The sequence below is a fragment of the Aquarana catesbeiana genome, linkage group LG07, assembly GCF_042186555.1.
Source record: "Aquarana catesbeiana isolate 2022-GZ linkage group LG07, ASM4218655v1, whole genome shotgun sequence".
NCBI lineage: Eukaryota > Metazoa > Chordata > Amphibia > Anura > Ranidae > Aquarana > Aquarana catesbeiana.
The window spans coordinates 345,353,804-345,373,428 of record NC_133330.1 but is presented as its reverse complement, the minus strand read 5'-3'; the positions used below and the strand labels follow the sequence as shown (position 1 = coordinate 345,373,428).

General features: G+C 44.2%; 1 protein-coding gene across 5 annotated transcripts in view; it reads right to left on the bottom strand.

The window, feature by feature from the left end:
• The window catches only part of SLC6A9 (solute carrier family 6 member 9), a 195,620-nt gene that overhangs the window by 87,049 nt on the left and 88,946 nt on the right, over positions 1–19,625 (bottom strand). Inside the window, exon 1 of one of the 5 annotated variants that reach the window (XM_073593990.1) lies at positions 3,630–4,188. The exons of the other annotated variants lie outside the window; for them this stretch is intronic. Coding sequence (XP_073450091.1) covers positions 3,630–3,644 — 15 coding nt within the window. The 5' untranslated portion in view covers positions 3,645–4,188. Of the gene's footprint in view, positions 1–3,629; positions 4,189–19,625 lie in introns of those variants that run through there. 5 annotated transcript variants of the gene reach the window in all.

The following is a 19,625-nucleotide window of genomic DNA, read 5'->3' as shown; positions in this document are numbered from 1 at the left end:
AACATTAATAAATAGGGGGAGGGGAGCAGAGGATGAGGATAACATTAATAAATAGGGGGAGGGGGGCAGAGGATGAGGATAACATTAATAAATAGGGGGAGCAGAGGATGAGGATAACATTAATAATCAGGGGAGGGGGGCAGAGAATGAGGATAACATTAATAATCAGGGGAGGGGGGCAGAGGATGAGGATAACATTAATAAATAGGGGGAGCAGAGGATGAGGATAACATTAATAATCAGGGGAGGGGGGCAGAGAATGAGGATAACATTAATAAATAGGGGGAGCAGAGGATGAGGATAACATTAATAAATAGGGGGAGGGGAGCAGAGGATGAGGATAACATTAATAAATAGGGGGAGGGGAGCAGAGGATGAGGATAACATTAATAGGGGAGGGGGAGCAGATGATGAGGATAATACTAATAAATAGGGGAGGGGGGCAGAGGATGAGGATAACATTAATAAACAGGGGAGGGGGAGCTGAGGATGAGGATAACATTAATAAATAGGGGGAGGGGAGCAGAGGATGAGGATAACATTAATAAATAGGGGGAGGGGAGCAGAGGATGGGGATAACATTAATAAATAGGGGGAGGGGGCAGAGGATGAGGATAACATTAATAAACAGGGGAGGGGGCAGAGGATGAGGATAACATTAATAAACAGGGGAGGGGGGGCAGAGGATGGGGATAACATTAATAAATAGGGGGAGCAGAGGATGAGGATAACATTAATAAACAGGGGAGGGGAGCAGAGGATGGGGATAACATTAATAAATAGGGGGAGCAGAGGATGAGGATAACATTAATAAATAGGGGGAGGGGGAGCAGAGGATGGGGATAACATTAATAAATAGGGGGAGCAGAGGATGAGGATAACATTAATAAATAGGGGGAGGGGAGCAGAGGATGAGGATAACATTAATAAATAGGGGGAGGGGAGCAGAGGATGAGGATAACATTAATAAATAGGGGGAGGGGGGCAGAGGATGGGGATAACATTAATAAATAGGGGGGAGCAGAGGATGAGGATAACATTAATAAATAGGGGGAGGGGAGCAGAGGATGAGGATAACATTAATAAATAGGGGGAGGGGGGCAGAGGATGGGGATAACATTAATAAATAGGGGGAGCAGAGGATGAGGATAACATTAATAAATAGGGGAGGGGGGGCAGAGGATGAGGATAACATTAATAAATAGGGGAGGGGGGGCAGAGGATGAGGATAACATTAATAAATAGGGGGAGTAGAGGATGAGGATAACATTAATAAACAGGGGAGGGGGAGCAGAGGATGAGGATAACATTAATAAATAGGGGAGGGGGGCAGAGGATGGGGATAACATTAATAAATAGGGGGAGGGGAGCAGAGGATGGGGATAACATTAATAAATAGGGGGAGTAGAGGATGAGGATAACATTAATAAATAGGGGAGGGGGAGCAGAGGATGAGGATAACATTAATAAACAGGGGAGGGGGGCAGAGGATGGGGATAACATTAATAAATAGGGGGAGGGGAGCAGAGGATGGGGATAACATTAATAAATAGGGGGAGTAGAGGATGAGGATAACATTAATAAATAGGGGAGGGGGGGCAGAGGATGAGGATAACATTAATAAATAGGGGAGGGGGAGCAGAGGATGAGGATAACATTAATAAATAGGGGAGGGGGAGCAGAGGATGAGGATAACATTAATAAATAGGGGAGGGGGGGCAGAGGATGAGGATAACATTAATAAATAGGGGAGGGGGAGCAGAGGATGAGGATAACATTAATAAATAGGGGGAGTAGAGGATGAGGATAACATTAATAAACAGGGGAGGGGGGCAGAGGATGGGGATAACATTAATAAATAGGGGGAGGGGAGCAGAGGATGAGGATAACATTAATAAATAGGGGAGGGGGAGCAGAGGATGAGGATAACATTAATAAACAGGGGAGGGGGAGCAGAGGATGGGGATAACATTAATAAATAGGGGGAGCAGAGGATGAGGATAACATTAATAAACAGGGGAGGGGGCAGAGGATGAGGATAACATTAATAAACAGGGGAGGGGGGGCAGAGGATGAGGATAACATTAATAAATAGGGGGAGGGGAGCAGAGGATGAGGATAACATTAATAAATAGGGGGAGGGGGGCAGAGGATGGGGATAACATTAATAAATAGGGGGAGCAGAGGATGAGGATAACATTAATAAATAGGGGGAGGGGGGCAGAGGATGGGGATAACATTAATAAATAGGGGGAGGGGGGCAGAGGATGGGGATAACATTAATAAATAGGGGGAGCAGAGGATGAGGATAACATTAATAAATAGGGGAGGGGGGGCAGAGGATGAGGATAACATTAATAAATAGGGGGAGGGGAGCAGAGGATGGGGATAACATTAATAAATAGGGGGAGGGGGGCAGAGGATGAGGATAACATTAATAAATAGGGGAGGGGGGGCAGAGGATGAGGATAACATTAATAAATAGGGGGAGGGGAGCAGAGGATGAGGATAACATTAATAAATAGGGGGAGCAGAGGATGAGGATAACATTAATAATCAGTGAAGGCTTACATAATAAATTTATAAAAATGATAATAAGAAAATAAATTGATACAAATATAACGATTCTAAATGATGTAACTTCATATTCAGAGTTTTAATTGCTGACAAAGTTTCAAACAACCGAAAAAATTTGACAGATTTATTGAGATTTACTAAAGGCGTGAAGACTTTTCACTCATCAAACTGAATGTTCTTTTTGTAAAATGAACGTTCACTGAACTTGGTGAATACGGTGAAGTTGTGTTCCCTTCAATCATCCAATCAGGTGCAAGAAGGTAAAAAAAAAACCTTTTAAAGTTAAAAGAAAGTGAATCTTTCAGTAGATGAAAACTTTGTCTCAATCACGTCAATCAACCCTCCGAGACACCATCGGCCCCCTGATGACACCAGACCCTTCTCATCGATACAACCTATAATAACGATGAATCCGTAGACAGAACGATACATTGTATAAAAGTGATGGATCCCTACAGACGGAACGATACATTGTATAAAAGTGATGGATCCCTACAGACAGGACGATACATTGTATAAAAGTGATGGATCCCTACAGACAGAACGATACATTGTATAAAAGTGATGGATCCCTACAGAGAGAACGATACATTGTATAAAAGTGATGGATCCCTACAGACAGAACGATACATTGTATAAAAGTGATGGATCCCTACAGACAGGACGATACATTGTATAAAAGTGATGGATCCCTACAGACAGGACGATACATTGTATAAAAGTGATGGATCCCTACAGACAGAACGATACATTGTATAAAAGTGATGGATCCCTACAGACAGAATGATACATTGTATAAAAGTGATGGATCCCTACAGACAGAACGATACATTGTATAAAAGTGATGGATCCCTACAGACGGAACGATACATTGTATAAAAGTGATGGATCCCTACAGACAGAACAATACATTGTATAAAAGTGATGGATCCCTACAGACGGAACGATACATTGTATAAAAGTGATGGATCCCTACAGACAGAACGATACATTGTATAAAAGTGATGAATCCCCACAGATAGAACGATACATTGAATAAAAATGTTACCTACCACACGCAGCCCCATCGCCGCTCTCTTCCGGGTGACTGAGCCGCTATCTCTCGGCCAGCTAATCCGAGCCGGTTGGACAGCGGAGACGGCGTTCAGGTGCGCTTGGCGTGAGTCTGGCTACTGAAGTGGCCCCCTAGGATTAGAGGCGAAGACACTGAGCATTTCAGGGGCGGAAGAGGGAGGAAAGAAGAAAAAGAGGGGGAAAGTTACTGGTTCCCGATATAAATCCGAGCGGAGACAATGGCGCTCTGCGGAAGTGTACGTTATTTGAAAGACGCACACATCGTTTATCTGCCACCCTGACAAGCTTTTCAAGCGGCCTGAAACGCATTAAGTCTCTGGCACAGCCATAAAATATGCAGAGGAGGGAATCGGCACCCACTGCCCCATCCACATGCTCATCAACACTCTGCCCTGCTTTCTATTCAGTCCTTGTTGCCGTGAAAGGCACAGAAGCTCCAAAGCCCCCCACTTTCAGAGCCGCACAAAGGAAGGGAACTTATGACCTTTCCTTTTTGGTATCTCAACTAACTTGGAAGGCGACAAAACATTTAAAGCCAGGAGAGGGGGGGTGGGCAGAGGAAACGATTATTCTGCACATGAAACATTTTCTAAAAACAGAGGAACCCCCCCCCCCCACCAAGCCTTCTTTTGTCCTCCCTCCAGCCTTTATTTTATCATCTGTCCTGCCACCCGTATCTTGCCATCTTCCCCCCGGGCCCGGCATTTACATGTTGAGGAAGGGTAGGAAACAAGGGGACCCCTTTGCGGGCTCCCCCCCCCTGCAGAAAGGTATAATAAGTCAATGGAGATTGAAATAATTCCAGAGGGGATCTATACAATCTCCCCGGGGAACTGGCACAATGGGCCATTGACACAAAGGCTAGTCACTCTATGTGTCCTTGTACAGATCAGTCTAACTTTCCGCCTCAGCCGCCGGTCCCCCCCCCCCCGCCATCGCTGTGCGCTGAATTTTGTTAGGTGTGTGACATGTCGGAACAAACGTCCCGCCGGGGGGAGCTTCTTCCTCCGACGGATATGGAGGACGATGGGCTGTGAAGGAATGCAGGGGACAACTTTCACCATAATGTATGATCGGAAAAGAAAAGACGGACCTAATTCCTACCAGGAATGTTGTCCGCCATGTTCCAAAGCCATTCCCAGCAGCTGAGTTCCTGTAGGGTGGCGTGGGAAGATGACAGGCCACAGTTCAGATTATATCAACAGGTCGGTTCTGCAGGTCTAGAAATTTGAAATTCTTGAAGACATCTACCATAGTTACATAGTTAGTCTGGTTGACACAAGTCCATCAAGTTCAACCAATAGAGAGGGGAAAAAGAATCATATCCCCCCTTATATATTTATACATGGAGATCATATCCCACCTTATGTATTTATACATGGAGATCATATCCCCCCTTATATATTTATACATGGAGATCATATCCCACCTTATGTATTTATACATGGAGATCATATCCCCCCTTATGTATTTATACATGGAGATCATATCCCCCCCTTATGTATTTATACATGGTGATCATATCCCCCCTTATGTATTTATACATGGAGATCATATCCCCCCCTTATATATTTATACATGGAGATCATATCCCCCCTTATGTATTTATACATGGTGATCATATCCCCCCTTATATATTTATACATGGAGATCATATCCCCCCTTATGTATTTATACATGGAGATCATATCCCCCCTTATGTATTTATACATGGAGATCATATCCCACCTTATGTATTTATACATGGAGATCATATCCCCCCTTATGTATTTATACATGGAGATCATATCCCCCCTTATATATTTATACATGGAGATCATATCCCCCCTTATATATTTATACATGGAGATCATATCCCCCCTTATATATTTATACATGGAGATCATATCCCCCCCTTATATATTTATACATGGAGATCATATCCCCCCTTATGTATTTATACACGGAGATCATATCCCCCTTTATGTATTTATACATGGAGATCATATCCCCCCTTATGTATTTATACACGGAGATCATATCCCCCCTTATGTATTTATACATAGAGATCATATCCCCCCTTATGTATTTATACATGGAGATCATATCCCCCCTTATGTATTTATACATAGAGATCATATCCCCCCTTATGTATTTATACATGGTGATCATATCCCCCCCTTATATATTTAAACATAGAGATCATATCCCCCCTTATGTATTTATACATGGAGATCATATCCCCCCTTATGTATTTATACATAGAGATCATATCCCCCCTTATGTATTTTTACATGGAGATCATATCCCCCCTTATGTATTTATACATGGAGATCATATCCCCCCTTATATATTTATACATGGAGATCATATCCCCTTATGTATTTATACATGGTGATCATATCCCCCTTATGTATTTATACATGGAGATCATATCCCCCCCTTATATATTTATACATGGAGATCATATCCCCCTTATGTATTTATACATGGAGATCATATCCCCCCTTATGTATTTATACATGGAGATCATATCCCCCCTTATGTATTTATACATGGAGATCATATCCCCCCTTATGTATTTATACATGGAGATCATATCCCCTTAATCTCCTCTTCTCAGGAGATAATAGATTCAGTTCCTCTAATCTTTCCTCATAGCTGAGCTCCTCCATGCCTCTTATCAGTTTGGTTGCTCTTCTCTGCACTTTCTCCAGTTCCCTGATTTCCTTTTTTGAGAACTGGAGCCCAAAACTGAACTTCATATTCCAGATGAGATCTTACTAATGATTTGTACAGAGGCAGAATGATGTCTCTGTCTCTCTGTTCTGATGGAGTGGTGTTAAAACCTCTGTTATGTATATATTGGTAAGAAAAGGTGAAGGCAAAGTGCTGGATATGAATTCTCTACCAGTAAAAATGAAGCCCTTAGTTGATATAAATGGCCTGGGTTAGGAGGTTCTCCATAAAGTAGGGGTACCTTAAAAAGCCAATCGAATAGTCTTAATACACCGGAAAAAAGTGTCAGATGATCCAAGAGTCCATAAATGATTCATCAGTTCAGTAAATGACCAAGGAGAATCTGTTAAAAAAACACCAAGGAAAAAACACACATCCAACATATCTCGGGGGCTCAAAGATCTCTCCCATCCTCAGGGCCCAAACATAATAAACTCAGCAATAGAGTTCTTTTGATGATTCTTAAATCCAATGATCCTGGTAACTTCTGAATTTTACCATGATGGATGGCTGAACCCTGGTGATTGCGAGGTCATTATGCTTGGGCCCTAAGGAAGGGGAAACGTTTGGGTCCCTGTAACACATTGGCTGTCTGTTTTTCTTTCCAAGATTTGTATTGCTTTCTTTGCCCCCAATGGGGAGATTCACTTTCTCTTTTGATACCAAAAGTATGGAGTTTGTCTCCTTAGTAGCTTTAATATCCTCCTCTTTTCTGAGGTGTTCAGTGGGGTTGAGGTCAGGGATCTGTGCAGGACACTCGATTTCCTCCACACCAGGCTGGTCACACCATGTATTTATGGAGCTGGATTTGTACGCGGCGGGGGGGGGGTTACAGTCATGCTGGAGCAGAAAAGGGTCTTCACCAAACTGTTATCACAAGGTTGGAAGAGCACAATTGTCTACAATATCTTTGTATAATGGAGTATTAACAGTACCCACCTCGGGTACTGATGTTAGATGAGAAGACCTGGCTTACATGTTGGGCCTCACATTGGGCACCATGAAAAAAGACCTGGCTCTCAACTGGTGTTCCAGTTCATTCCAACGGTGATCAGTAGGGATGAGGTCAGGGCTCTGTGCAGGACACTCGAGTTCCTCCACATTAAACTGGTCACACATTATGTCTCAATGGAGGTGGCTTTGTACACAGGGGACAGTCATGCTGGAGCAGAAAAGGGTCTTCACCAAACGGTTGCCACAGGGTTGGAAGAGCACAATTGTCTACATTGTCTTTGTATGAATGAGGATTACCAGTACCCTTCACTAGAGACACCTGAACTCCATCATTTGAAGGGGGATTTACATCATTTTTGACAAATATATTTTTTTAACCTCCCTGGCGGGATGATTATTTTGGATTTTAGGTGCTGAAAGCGGTACAATTATTTTGCATGGAAATTTGGCGTTTTATATTGTAGGTCTGTAATTCTTAACAATAACACACTTAAATCTGTCCAAACCAGAGTCTAGTAGACATCCCGGGTATGATAAAGTTTGAAACACAAAAACATAAATTATAATATAATAAATAAAAATAAATAATTAAAAAAAATTAAAAAAAATAGTAATAAAATAAATTTCCCCACAATTCACTATCGCTCAATTCTGCAAGTGTTCTAATTTACTATCGCTGTTTTCTAGCTGGTCTAAAGCCACTTTTGATGTAAAGGGACACTTTTTGGTTGCTATGGACAATCTCCAGTTTCCAGGCAGAAAGAACAGTGTATATCATATAAAACTGCATGTAGGGCATTGGACAAAGCACTGGGGACAAAAGGGATGTGAAATAATTCCATACAGTACTGTAATCGCAGGGAACGGAGCCTGGCACAGAGAGGCTTCGGAGGAGGACAGAGCCCACGGACACAGCAGGGGGACATCGCAGGATCCCGGGGACAAGGTAAGTAAAGGCACACCAGGATCCTGCGATGTAATCCCGAGTGTGGCTCGGGGTTACCGCTAATGGTCCTGAATTTTAACCCCGAGCCACATTCGGGAAAACCACCAGGGAGGTTACAATTCTGTTTTCACCTTTTTTTTCCCATCCTTTCTTACATCTCGGTGTTACTGATCTCCTGCAGCCTCTTTTCAACCACTCCCTGTCTACATGTACACCAATGATGGCTGCATGACATTTCCCAGGGTGGGTTTACTGATGGTAATTGAGTCCACCTGTGTGTAATTTAATCTCAGTATAAATACAGCTGTTCGGTGAAGCCCTTAGAGGTTTGTTAGAGAACCTTAGTGAACAAACGGCAAACCTACCAAGACATGTCCGTCCACCTAAACTGACCGGCCGGGCAAGGAGAGCATTCATCAGAGAAGAGCCAAGAGGTCCATGGTAACTCTGGAGGAGCTGCAGAGATCCACAGCTCAGGTGGGAGAATCTGTCCACAGGACAACTATTAGTCGTGTTCTCCACAAATCTGCCCTTTATGGAAGAGTGACAAGAAGAAAGACATTGGAGAAAGAAAGTCATAAGAAGTCCTGTTTGTAGTTTGTGAGAAGCCATGTGGAGGACACAGCAAACATGTGGAAGAAGGTGATCTGGTCAGAGGAGACCAAAATTCAACTTTATGGCCTAAAAGCAAAACGCTATGTGTGGGGAAAACTAACACTGCCCATCACCCTGAACACACCATCCCCACCGTGAAACATGGTGGTGGCAGCATCATGTGGTGGGGATGGTTTTCTTCAGCAGGGACAGGGAAGCTGGTCAGAGTTGATGGGAAGATGGATGGAGACAAATACAGGACAATCTTAGAAGAAAACCTGTTAGAGTCTACAAAAGACTTGAGACTGGGGCGGAGGTTCACCTTCCAGCAGGACAACGACCCGAAACATCCAGCCAGAGCTACAATGGAATGGTTTAGATCAAAGCATATTCATGTGTTAGAATGGCCCAGTCACAGTCCAAACCTAAATCACATTGAGAATCTGTGGCAAGACTTGAAAATTGCTGATCACAGACGTTCTCCATCCAATCTGACAGAGCTTGAGATATTTTACAAAGAAGAATGGGCAGAAATGTCCTCTCTAGATGTGCAAAGCTGGTAGAGACATCCCCAAAAAGACTTGTAGAGAAAGGGGGTTCTACAAAGTATTGACTCCGGGGGGCGCCATACAAATGCCCCCCCCCCCCCGCCCCCACACACTTTTCACATATTTATTTGTATCATTTATCATTTTCCTTCCACTTCACAATTATGTGACACTTTGTGTTGGTCTATCACATAAAATCCCAATAAAATACATTTATGTTTTTGGCTGTAACAAAATGTGGGAAATGTCAAGGGGTATGAATACTTTTTCAAGGCACTGTAACTATTTTAGTGATTGAGTTTATATTTGCTGCCTCCATCACATGTTGTCCTTCAACAATGACAGATCTGCTGGATTATTAAATGTTGATCCAAAGCTACAATGTAGCCCCTTCCATGGTTCATTTTATGTATTTATCAGACTATTTATTGTATTAAAAAAAACAATGAGGAATAAAAAAAAAAAGCAGATCAGCTGCGATGGGATTTTTTCCGTTCTGTGACAGATAAAGCTCGGTTTTGTTTGTTTGCTTTGGGCTGTTGTCAGTTTTTTTCCAGCATCTGGAGTCCGGCCGCGATGTGTAAAGTGTAATAACCCCCAGCGAGCCATTGCTGAGCTTCTCCGATATAAATTCAGGAAGCTGAGATCTGATTGGTGGGGAAGTTACCGACGTTGGCGATTCATGGCCGCCCCGCTTTGGAGCTGGACGCCTATAGGTGCCAAAACCAATGTTTTAAGGTTAAAGTGTATCTAAAGCCAAACATCAACATCTCGGAGAAGTCTTATCATATTATTGTCATTTCCAATGTCATTTGAAGCATCTTTTATTTTAACCAATTGCCAACCAGCTGCCGTCGCCGTTTTTACGCCTTGCGGCTTTACTGCCCGTTTCCTACTGCGCATGCGCGAGCCGCGCGGCGCTTTCTGAATGGCCCTGTTGTATCCCAGGACATACACATGTCCCAGAAGACAACGGGTCCGCTCGCCAAGGAGGAGGAATTGAAGAAACAGCGCCGCGGAATAGGAAGAGGCAGATTAGGAAGAGTGCCTAGCAACAGGGGTTTCTGGTGAGTAAAGAAAAATGTTTTTTTTTCACATTTTTTTTTAAATATTTTTTTAAGAATGTTAATGTCATTTTTTTTTTTTTTTAGGGTGGCCCTCCACTTTAACCAAGCGGATCCCCGTTCTGACAGGAGACATGTCAGAGATCTACTGTTCCCAGTGATCGGAAAGTGATCGGGAACAGTGATCTCTGGGGGTCAGATTTGTCCACAGCAATGTCGCAGTCCCGCTGAAAACCGCAGATCGCCATTACTAGTAAAAAAAATAAAAATAAATAAAAGTCCCCAAATCTTTCCCATAGTTTGTAGACGCGATAACATTTGCGGAAACCAATCAATATACGCTTATTGCGATTTTTTTTTACCAAAAATATACCTATCGGCCTAAACTGATGAATAAATTTGTTTTTCTATATATATTTTTTTGGGATATGTATTATAGCAGTGATGGCGAACCTTGGCACTCCAGATGTTTTGGAACTACGTTTCCCATGATGCTCCTGCACTCTGCAGTGTAGTTGAGCATCATGGGAAATGTAGTTCCAAAACATCTGGTGTGCCAAGGTTCACCATCACTGTATTATAGCAAAAAGTTAAAAAAAAAAAAAAAGTTTTTTTTTTCAACATTGTTACTCTTTGTTTGTTTATAGCGCAAAAAATTTAATCCGCAGAGGTGGTCAAATACCAACATAAAAAAACTATTTGTGGGGGAAAAAGGACGACAATCTTGTTTGGTTACAGCGTCGCATGACCGCGCAATCGTCAGTTGAAGCGGCGCAGTGCCGTATGGCAAAAAAAAATGGCCTGGTCATTAAGGGGGTAAATCCTTCCGACCCTTACCTAGTTAATAAAATAACCCCAAGTGATTCTATAAACAGGGTGACAACGCGCTTTTGCGCTCTTCCAAATGCGCTCCTCCGTTGTCACCCTGTCACAGACCAGACATGGTCCACTATTGTCTCCATCAGGAAACCCACCCCAAGAAACACCATGCAGCCGTCTCTGGAGCGCATGAAGGCAGGAAGTGGCTGCAAAGCTGGCTGCGGGAGATCAGCAGCCTTGAAGTCCATACTGCTGTGTGTGTGTTAAAGCCAATAAGGACGGTCAGTCTAAGCTTGCTAAATACATTATAGCAGTGTGAAAAGTCTTGTAGTTCAAGAAAGCAGCCACAGCCTGAGTAGAAAAGCCTGTCCCCTGCCAGAATGCTGCAGAGGAGGATCCTCGCTCTCTTTGTGGAAGCAGTGGTGCCTCTGCAGAGGTCTGACACGCCCCCCCTGTTGAGTGAGACCCATAGCTCTCTAATCCACAGGGAGCATGAGCTTTATGATTAGAGGTCTGATTCAGCATGGGAGTGTCAGACCTCTGCAGATAGACCACTGCTTCCACACACAGAGCAGCAGCATGCTGGCAGGACACAGGCCTTCCTACTCAGACCGGGGCTGCTTTCCTAAGAAACTTTGCACTCATTTGCTTAGATACACCTGACCGGTATTGAGCCGATGTTACCTGAAAGCTCAGTTGGGGCTTAAAGTGGAGCTAAAGTTATCTTCAGTGGCGACCTGTCCCTTTGCTGGCACCAGGATCTTCTTCTGGGTGCCAGTCTGTGGCTGCCTTCATTGGTTGGCGTGGGACGATGCCACTCCTGCGCATGCGCATGCATGGCTCAGGGGAAGACAGCGAGCAGTTTGTGGCACTTTAATTCATTGCGGTGATGTATATAAACTGCATACATTGTAATCATACATTTACATTTGCTGGTTTAATATACAGGTTGTGCAGTGCTGCCCCCCCCCCCCCCCCACAGACGGGGGTCTGTCCCACTGAAAACATCCGACCAATGAGATTAATTATTTCCATTCAGAGGTCATGTGATCCGGGATGCCAAGGCATTAAGTCACATGACGATGTGTTACCATTGCTCTTGGTTATAATATGATGTGAGTTGGAAACGCTCTATTGATGGACTTGGTGTGAGTTTTAATGACAGGTCCTCTTTAGCACATTGACCTAGACTTGTACCGTCTTCCCTCATTACTCCGGAGAAATCACATCCACTTCCCACTAAACCACTTCTTTACCGACCAAATTAAATAATTGATGGTAAAAGTAAATGTGTGTTCTGACAAAAGTGATTTAATTTTGCACATTTCAGTTGGTAGACGTAGGTGGGGGGATGGGGGGAGGATGGGGTCTGAGGGGTCATGCTGAGTCTCCGGTGATTTGGGAAGAGAATATTCCCTCCTGGTCTCCAACAAACCCCAATACAAGGTCAGACACCCAGCGCCCACCTCCAGTGTCCTGGCTCACCCCGGAATCTGGGCACACGGTGCCCCCATGTGCCGTCCCCCCCCCCCCCCCACCTCCCCTCCTGAGGATGCCAAGCTGGAAGGGGTTAAGAGGCGGTTGTAGAAGCGAGGAGGAAGAACTCTGCTCTGTGTCCTTTAATTAAGTCTCATTAGTGGAATCCAGCTGCTTCTCACTCCGTCTTCCCCCTGCATGGATTACACACCCGATTACACAGCTGCCCCCCACCTCCGCCCCACCGCTGCCTTCACTAGGGAAACCAGATGCACCCGGGAAAAGATTTTAACTTCTTGAGGGCTCTCCCCACCATTTCCATACAGACACAAAATGGAGGCCCAGCCGCAGGAATCCGGAGAGCAGAAAGACACGGGCCGGCTGCATAGAGGATGGGTGCAACCATGGGTGATCCTCTTCCTACTGTCCATAGGATCCAGCCAGATGACACGGAATCCCATCAGACTACACAGGACCTATCCAGAACCTGGCATCCAACCAGATGACATGGGATCCCATCAGACTACACAGGACCTATCCAGAACCTGGCATCCAGCCAGATGACACGGAATACCATCAGACTACACAGGACCTATCCAGAACCTGACATCCAGCCAAATGACATGGGATCCCAACAGACTACACAGGACCTATCCAGAACCTGACATCCAGCCAAATGACATGGGATCCCAACAGACTACACAGGACCTATCCAGAACCTGACATCCAACCACATGTCATGGGATCCCATCAGACTACACAGGACCTAACCAAAAACTGACATCCAGCCAGATGACATGGCATCCCAACAGACTACGCAGGACCTATCCAGAACCTGACATCCAGCCAAATGACATGGGATCCCAACAGACTACTAAGGACCTATCCAGAACCTGGCATTTAGCCAGATGACATGGGATCCCATCAGACTACATAGGACCTATCCAGAACCCAGCATCCAATCAGATGACATGGGATCCTATCAGACTACATAGGACCTATCCAGAACCCAGCATCCAATCAGATGACATGGGATTCCATCAGACTACACAGGACCTATCCAGAATCTGGCATCCAATCAGATGACATGGGATCCCATCAGACTACATAGGACCTATCCAGAATCTGGCATCCAATCAGATGACATGGCATCCCAACAGACTACACAGGACCTATCCAGAACCTGACATCCAGCCAAATGACATGGGATCCCAACAGACTACTAAGGACCTATCCAGAACCTGGCATTTAGCCAGATGACATGGGATCCCATCAGACTACATAGGACCTATCCAGAACCCAGCATCCAATCAGATGACATGGGATCCTATCAGACTACATAGGACCTATCCAGAACCCAGCATCCAATCAGATGACATGGGATTCCATCAGACTACACAGGACCTATCCAGAATCTGGCATCCAATCAGATGACATGGGATCCCATCAGACTACATAGGACCTATCCAGAACCCAGCATCCAACCAGATGACATGGGATCCCATCAGACTACATAGGACCTATCCAGAACCCAGCATCCAATCAGATGACATGGGATTCCATCAGACTACACAGGACCTATCCAGAATCTGGCATCCAATCAGATGACATGGGATCCCATCAGACTACACAGGACCTATCCAGAACCTGGCATCCAGCCAGATGACATCGGATCCCTACAGACTACGCAGGACCTATCCAGAACCTGGCATTCAGCCAGATGACATGGGATCCCATCAGACTACACAGGACCTATCCAGAACCCGGCATCCATCCAGATGACATGGGATCCCATCAGACTACACAGGACCTATCCAGAACCCGGCATCCAGCTAGATGCCATGGGATCCCTACAGACTACGCAGAACCTATCCAGAACCTGGCATTCAGCCAGATGACATGGGATCCCATCAGACTACACCGGACCTATCCAGAACTTGGCATCCAATCAGATGACATGGGATCCCAACAGACTACAAAGGACCTATCCAGAACTTGCCATCCAACCAGATGACATGGGATCCCATCAGGCTACACGGGACCTATCCAGAACTTGCCATCCAACCAGATGACATGGGATCTCATTAGACTGCACAGGACCTATCCAGAACTTGCCATCCGGCTAGATGACATGGGATCTCATCAGACTACACAGGGCCTATCCAGATTACCTAGCATCCAATCAGATTACATAGGATCCAGCCAGGTGGCATATGTTCCAACCAGATGATATAGGATCTTTCTAGATTACCTCACATCTAGCCAAATGACATAGGATCCAATCAGATTGCACAGGACCTATCCAGATTACCTTACATCCAGGCAGATGGCACATGATCCAGTTAGCTGACATAGGATCTAATCAGATTACATAGGATCCAATCTGATAACACAGGACCTATCCAGATTATCTAGTGTCCAGCCAAATGACGTAGTATCCAACCTGATGACATGGGATCCCAGATTACCTAGTGTCCAGTCAGATGACATGGGATCCAGCCAGGTGGCATATGATCCAATCAGATGGCACAGGATCTTTTCAGATTACTTTGCATCCTGCCAGATGACATAGGATCCAATTAGATGAAATAGGATCCAATTAGATGACATAGGATCCATTTAGATAGCACAGGACTTTTTCAGATTATCTAGCGTCCAGCCAGATGACGTAGGGTCCAGTTAGCTGACATAGGATGCAATCAGATTACACAGGGCCTATCCAGATTACCAAGTGTCCAGTCAGATGACAGGGAATCCAGTCAGATAACAGAGGACTAATCTAGACTAGATAGCATCCAACCAGATGACATAGGATCCCATCTATACCATATAACACGAAGACCTTAATGATAGATTTGAGACTTTATGTAAAGTCTTAAATTATTGCTCTCTCGGCTGAAGACAAGCTAATCCTGGAATACAGTTCAAGTAACACTGTACTTCTCAATGCAGTTCTCAAAACAAAATAAATATGCATTTCTGCAACTAGGGGGCATTGCAGGAGTAAAGGCTCCAGTTTAGTTTCCTTGTAGGCTTCATCTTGTACCTCCCACAGTTGGGCGATTGTTGGAATACAGAGTAGATGATAGCTTCTGTCCTCTCAGGCCTTAATTGACAGGTAAGAGGGTGTTTTTGTCTGACAAACTAGTTTATCTTCTTTAACCGTAAGCAGCATCTTCAAGTAAGGAAGTGTTACAAACCACAGCCTCCCAAAAATACACAATCCCTTCATTTATAGATACCATAACTCCTGAAAAATCAGGAGAACGTTCATCAAGCTCTTCAAAGAGCAATGTATGCTTCTGGATCAGCATTGTCAGTAACTGGAAATACATATTGTCAGGAAGCTTTTCCGTTATTATGAGGGGAAATGTTCTCATCATATACAGTCCTTGTTATTCCAGTTGCAATAAAAAATAAAAATTTAAAACACAAGTTTACTTTATTTACAGAATAAGCTGTACTTTGATATCAAGCATAATACTTTTTTATACATTTAATGTTCCCAGTGTAACAAAATGACTTTCAATTTGTAAAACTACTCCACGCTGAATTCTATTTTCAATTGTTCAGGAAAAAAAAAACAGGAAAATTTTTTTTTTTTCCCCCAATGACTTCAAAATTTCCAGAGATTTTACAACTCTACTTCAGATTTGCCCTGAAAAGTCTTGTAGGGGAAGGCCCTTGGCCTTATGATCAGGTTGTCCCCCTCCCATGGGGTCTACCTTTGGGAGAACCCAACCTAGTACTTGGGTGGACCTTACTTTGGCAGATCCCCTAAATCAGTTTCTCATCCAGGGTTCCATGGATCCCTAGGGTTCCCCCAAAGGTTGCTAGGGGTACCTTGAGCAATGAGCAATTTCTTCCTGTCAGATAAGTTCCCACTTACACCATTGATCTTTTTTAGCTATCTGTAAGGGGGTAATTCTTCCCAGTCCTGGTGAGGTTATTGATGTGGTTGGCTTTTGATTTGGCATCAATTAATTCTATACTTTCGAGGCAATGGATGATTATGATTCAGCATTGGTGTGGTTGATACATATAGGGTCTATGCAGCTTAAAATTTGGAACTTGGTTGACCCAGGCAAGGTCATTGAGGTCTGTGAGATGGCACCAACGTGGTTGATGTTTGCTAGGCTACTCAAGTCTGTTATTTGGCACCACCATAGCCAAAATAGGCTAATGTATCATTCATTGTAGATATAGTTATTTTTAGCTGGGATTCCCTGAGACCAGAAAGTTATTTCAAGGGTTCCTCTGTGTTGAAAAGGTTGAGAAAGGGTGCCTTAAAGAATGGGGTCTGCTTGGTTTTGGCAAAATGGACCATGAGTACCCAGTCCCTGCCAGGAGTCTTGCGCCCTTGAGGATCAGGGCCATGGTCCTTTCTCTTCAGAGGTGGTCCATGTGATACATCCTGTGCACTTTTTTGTGCTCTCTTTTTTTACTGGACCAGATGTTTAGTTGTGTGCGGGCACTGCACAGCGGGGGGAAAAAAAGAGACAAAATTAAGTTACGTGCAAGTCTCAATTTCACTTAGAGAAGATGTTGCTAACTCTGCTCACCTTCTGAGCCCCACTGTTGGACTTTTATTGTGATGGGGGCACCTCTAATAGGGAGGCTCAGGATATAGGTGGAGGAAGAACCAAGTCTTTTCAACGAAAGTCAAAATTGGCATATTCTTTTAGGTGTCTTTATCTCTGGATCTATTGATAGCTTCAAATTTTGGCTTTCACTGAGGGTAACTGTTGGCTCAATTTTAGTTGAAAAGGTATACTTTAGGGTCCACTCAGGAAAAGTTCCTCAATAAACTATGCTGTATATTCCATATAAATATCCCCACTCCAAAGTCACGAAAGAAGGTCCATACCAAGACTGGGAGGTATCACTCATGATAACCAGGATCTCTGGAACTTTACTCACTCCTGATTACTGGGGTGTAGGTCCTCAGGCTTGCCTTGAACTTCTTGTAGGCGAAAGCCCATGGCCTTATAGTCAGGTTCTCCCCCTCCCATGGGGATTTCCTTTGGGGGAGCCCCCCTAGTACTTGGGTGGACATTGCTTTGGCAGGTTCCCTAAAGAATGGGGTCTGCCTGGTTTTGGCCAGGTGGACCAGGTGTACCCAGTCCCTGTCAGAAGTCTCACGCTCTTGGGGATCAGGGCCAGGGTCCTTTCTCTTCAGAGGTGGTCCATGTGATATATGCTGTGCTTTTTTTTGTGTGCTCACTTTTTTATTGCACCGGATGTTCAGTTTTGTGCCGGCTTACTGCACCACAGAAAAGAAAAAAGAAGAAAAAAAAAGTTATATGCAAGTCTCAATTTCACCCAAAAAGCTTTTCCCACCTCTGATCACCTCCTGAGCCTCACTATTGGACTTTTATTGTGATGGGTGGCCTTCTTGTGGAATAGAGAGGCTCATCAGGATGTAGGAGGAAGAACCAAGTCTTTCCAGGGAAAGTCAAGATTTGCATATTCTTTCAGGTGTCCATATCTTTGGATAGCTTCAATATTCACTGAGGGTAACTATTGGCTCAGTTTTAGTTGCCCAGGTTTACTTTAGGATCCAAAACACAACACCCCCTGCTCATGAGTGTGATAGTCTGGTAACAGGTCTTCATATCCATCTGCTTCTCAACACAGGACAAGTTTACTCCAAGCCTTGCTGCCCTCTGAGGCCTGGAAAAGTCCCAGAAAACAACTACAAAAACACAAACAAGAAAGTGTGCACAAGCGCATTGCATTATCCGGTATACCATTTATTGATTGTCCACAATAAAATATACTCACAAACCATGTGAAGGAAACAGCATATCAAGCTACGCATCCATAGTAGGTTGTTCATTAGGCTCAGAATACGCCAGAGCTCAGGAGAACTCCACCAGCATCCTAGCTGGCTTACATGTTTCGAGGGCTATATGCTCATTATCAGAGCCAACCAGGTTGTTCATCAGACTCAGCGTACTCCAGAACTCAAGAGAACTCCACCGGTATCCTAGCTGGCTTACATGTTTTTAGGGGTTTTACCCTCTTCATCAGAGCCAGCCTGGTTGCTTGTCAGACACAGCATACTCCAGAGTGCAGGAAAACTCCACTGGGATCCTAGCTGGCTTACATGTTTTGAGGGCTATACCCTCTTCATCAGGGCCAGGTTGGCTCTGATGAAGAGGGTATAGCCCTTAAAACATGTACGCCAGCTAGGATCCTGGTGGAGTTCTCCTAAACTCTGGAGTATGCACAGTATGATGAACAACCTTAACATGAATGCGTAGCTTGATATGCTGTTTCTTTTACATGGTTTGTGAGTATATTTTATTGCAGATTATCAATAAATGGCATATGAGATTATGCACTAGGCTGGTGCACCCTCTCTTGTTTGTGTTTTTGCAGGTTCCTTTAGGGTCCACTTCAGAAAGGTTCCTCCGTATCCCATGAACACATCTCCACTCAGGACAAAGTCATCAAAAGGAGGTCTATGTCCCACAATTGGGGACAATTGTGGGTGCTCACTCAGGTTGAACTGGGTGGACTGGTGTCTTTATTCAACCTTACTAACCATGTAACTATGTCCATACCAAGACTTGGAGGTGTCACTCAAGAGAACCAGCAGTTCTTTTCCTAACCTGCACCAGAATGGTAGTCTTCAGTTTATGAATTTCGAAGTTTCTAATTCTCTGTGTTCAGTATGTTTGAAGAGTGAATGTCAGAGATCAGGCGAGGTCTGTGATATATAGTAAATATAGAAAACGAACAGACATGGGACACATGGCCTCGTTCTGCTGTCACTGCCAATCGAGGCGCGTGTTTGTCATGCTGAAGTCTCCGTTCGTATTACCGGCCATATCACAGGAGGCCGATGAC